At 30.6% G+C, this 1,489-nt stretch overlaps 1 protein-coding gene across 1 annotated transcript in view; it reads right to left on the bottom strand.

Moving 5' to 3' along the window:
• LOC107611988 (probable peroxygenase 5) overlaps positions 919-1,489 on the bottom strand; it is a gene marked incomplete in the record, with an annotated part of 5,925 nt that continues 5,354 nt past the window's right edge. Inside the window, 1 exon segment of the mRNA XM_016313844.2 lies at positions 919-1,222. Within this exon segment, the coding sequence (XP_016169330.1) occupies positions 1,075-1,222 (148 nt within the window).

Raw genomic sequence — 1,489 nt, 5'->3', positions numbered from 1 at the left:
ATGAAATTATATTAAATTTTGTAATTTTGATAATAAAAACAAACTAATTTTAAAAAATTTTCTCTAAGGTGTTTTCAAAAGCACTCAATTTTAAAAAATTGTAAGTATAAGTACATGAATTTTTTTTAATTTATGAAATACAAAACGAAATATTTATACTTTTGAAAAATGCAAACACTTTCCAAAAGATTTTAACAAATCAAACATTAGTTATAATCCAATCCTTTTATATTAAAGATATATAGTCGAAAGAAAATTTAAAAAGATAGAGATATTTTGGGCATATCTTGCAACTAGGAGAGGCAAGCGGGGAAGCCCGCCCTGCCCCGCCAGAAGCCCGCCCCGTCTAACAGCGGGCTGGCGGATAAACATAATTATAAACCAAGTTTTCATTCAAAACATAATTATAAATATTGTTCCAAAGCAAAATAAATATAATTCAAAACATAATTATAAATATTGTCTCTAAAACAAAATAAACATAATCCAAAACACTCAATTTTCATCTTCATTCTTTTGTAAGTTGGGTTGTGAGAAGTTGAATTTTGGCAAAAAAAAAAATTATAAAAATACCCCTTGCCAAAAAAATACTAAATCCGGCGGGAAGCCCGCCCCGCCCCGCCAAATCCCGCGGTTTAAGCGGTGCGACTTAGGCGGACTTTTGCTATTTGGTGGTCCCAATTCTTCAGCCCAACCCACTTTTTGGCGGGTTACGCGGACCAGCCCGACAGATTTAGGCCTGTTTGCCACCCCTACTTACAACCCAATTTACTGACTTGAGGATTTTTTTTTTTTATACAAATACTCACTCTCTTATTCTCTCATTGTCGATGTATAATTCATCCCGACAAAAACTTTATAAGTACTCATCAAACTATACGACCTCCAACTTTCACAAGAATATATAATAACGCCGAAAATAAAAACATATAATGTATAAAGGAATACTAAACATTTTATTCCATTATAGGGATCAATTCTTAAAATATCAATCTTTGTACCTTATACAACATCTACATTTTTATCCAAAGACATAAATGATCATTATTATTATATCAAATGGATTTTGATTAATCAGTTCTTTTTGTCCAACGAATGCTCCTTTTTCAGTATTTCAAAGACGCTACCATCATAAACGCCTCGGATAGTTTCTTTCTGTAGGAGTCCATCCTTGTCTTTACCAATCTTGTACAAGAGGTGCCATTCAACAAAACTCCCAATCCTGTGCATCAAATGGTTATCATAAGTTTTGAAATGCAAAATTAAATAAGCATTACTATTCGTACCCTCTATTTGAATTTGATATCCAATTTGGCATTCATCATAATTTCCAATATTCTTAGACTCTTGGTTGAAATTCCTAACCCTTTTTAAGATTAAAAATATAAAATAAAGATAAAAATTTATTTTTGACGTACTAACAATTAAAAAATTATATACATTTATTTAATTATATTTATTTTTTTAATAATTTTTTATGCAGCTAATG

Source organism: Arachis ipaensis, chromosome B08 (assembly GCF_000816755.2).
Source record: "Arachis ipaensis cultivar K30076 chromosome B08, Araip1.1, whole genome shotgun sequence".
Taxonomy (NCBI): Eukaryota; Viridiplantae; Streptophyta; class Magnoliopsida; order Fabales; family Fabaceae; genus Arachis; species Arachis ipaensis.
This window is presented reverse-complemented; position numbering and strand designations above follow the sequence as displayed.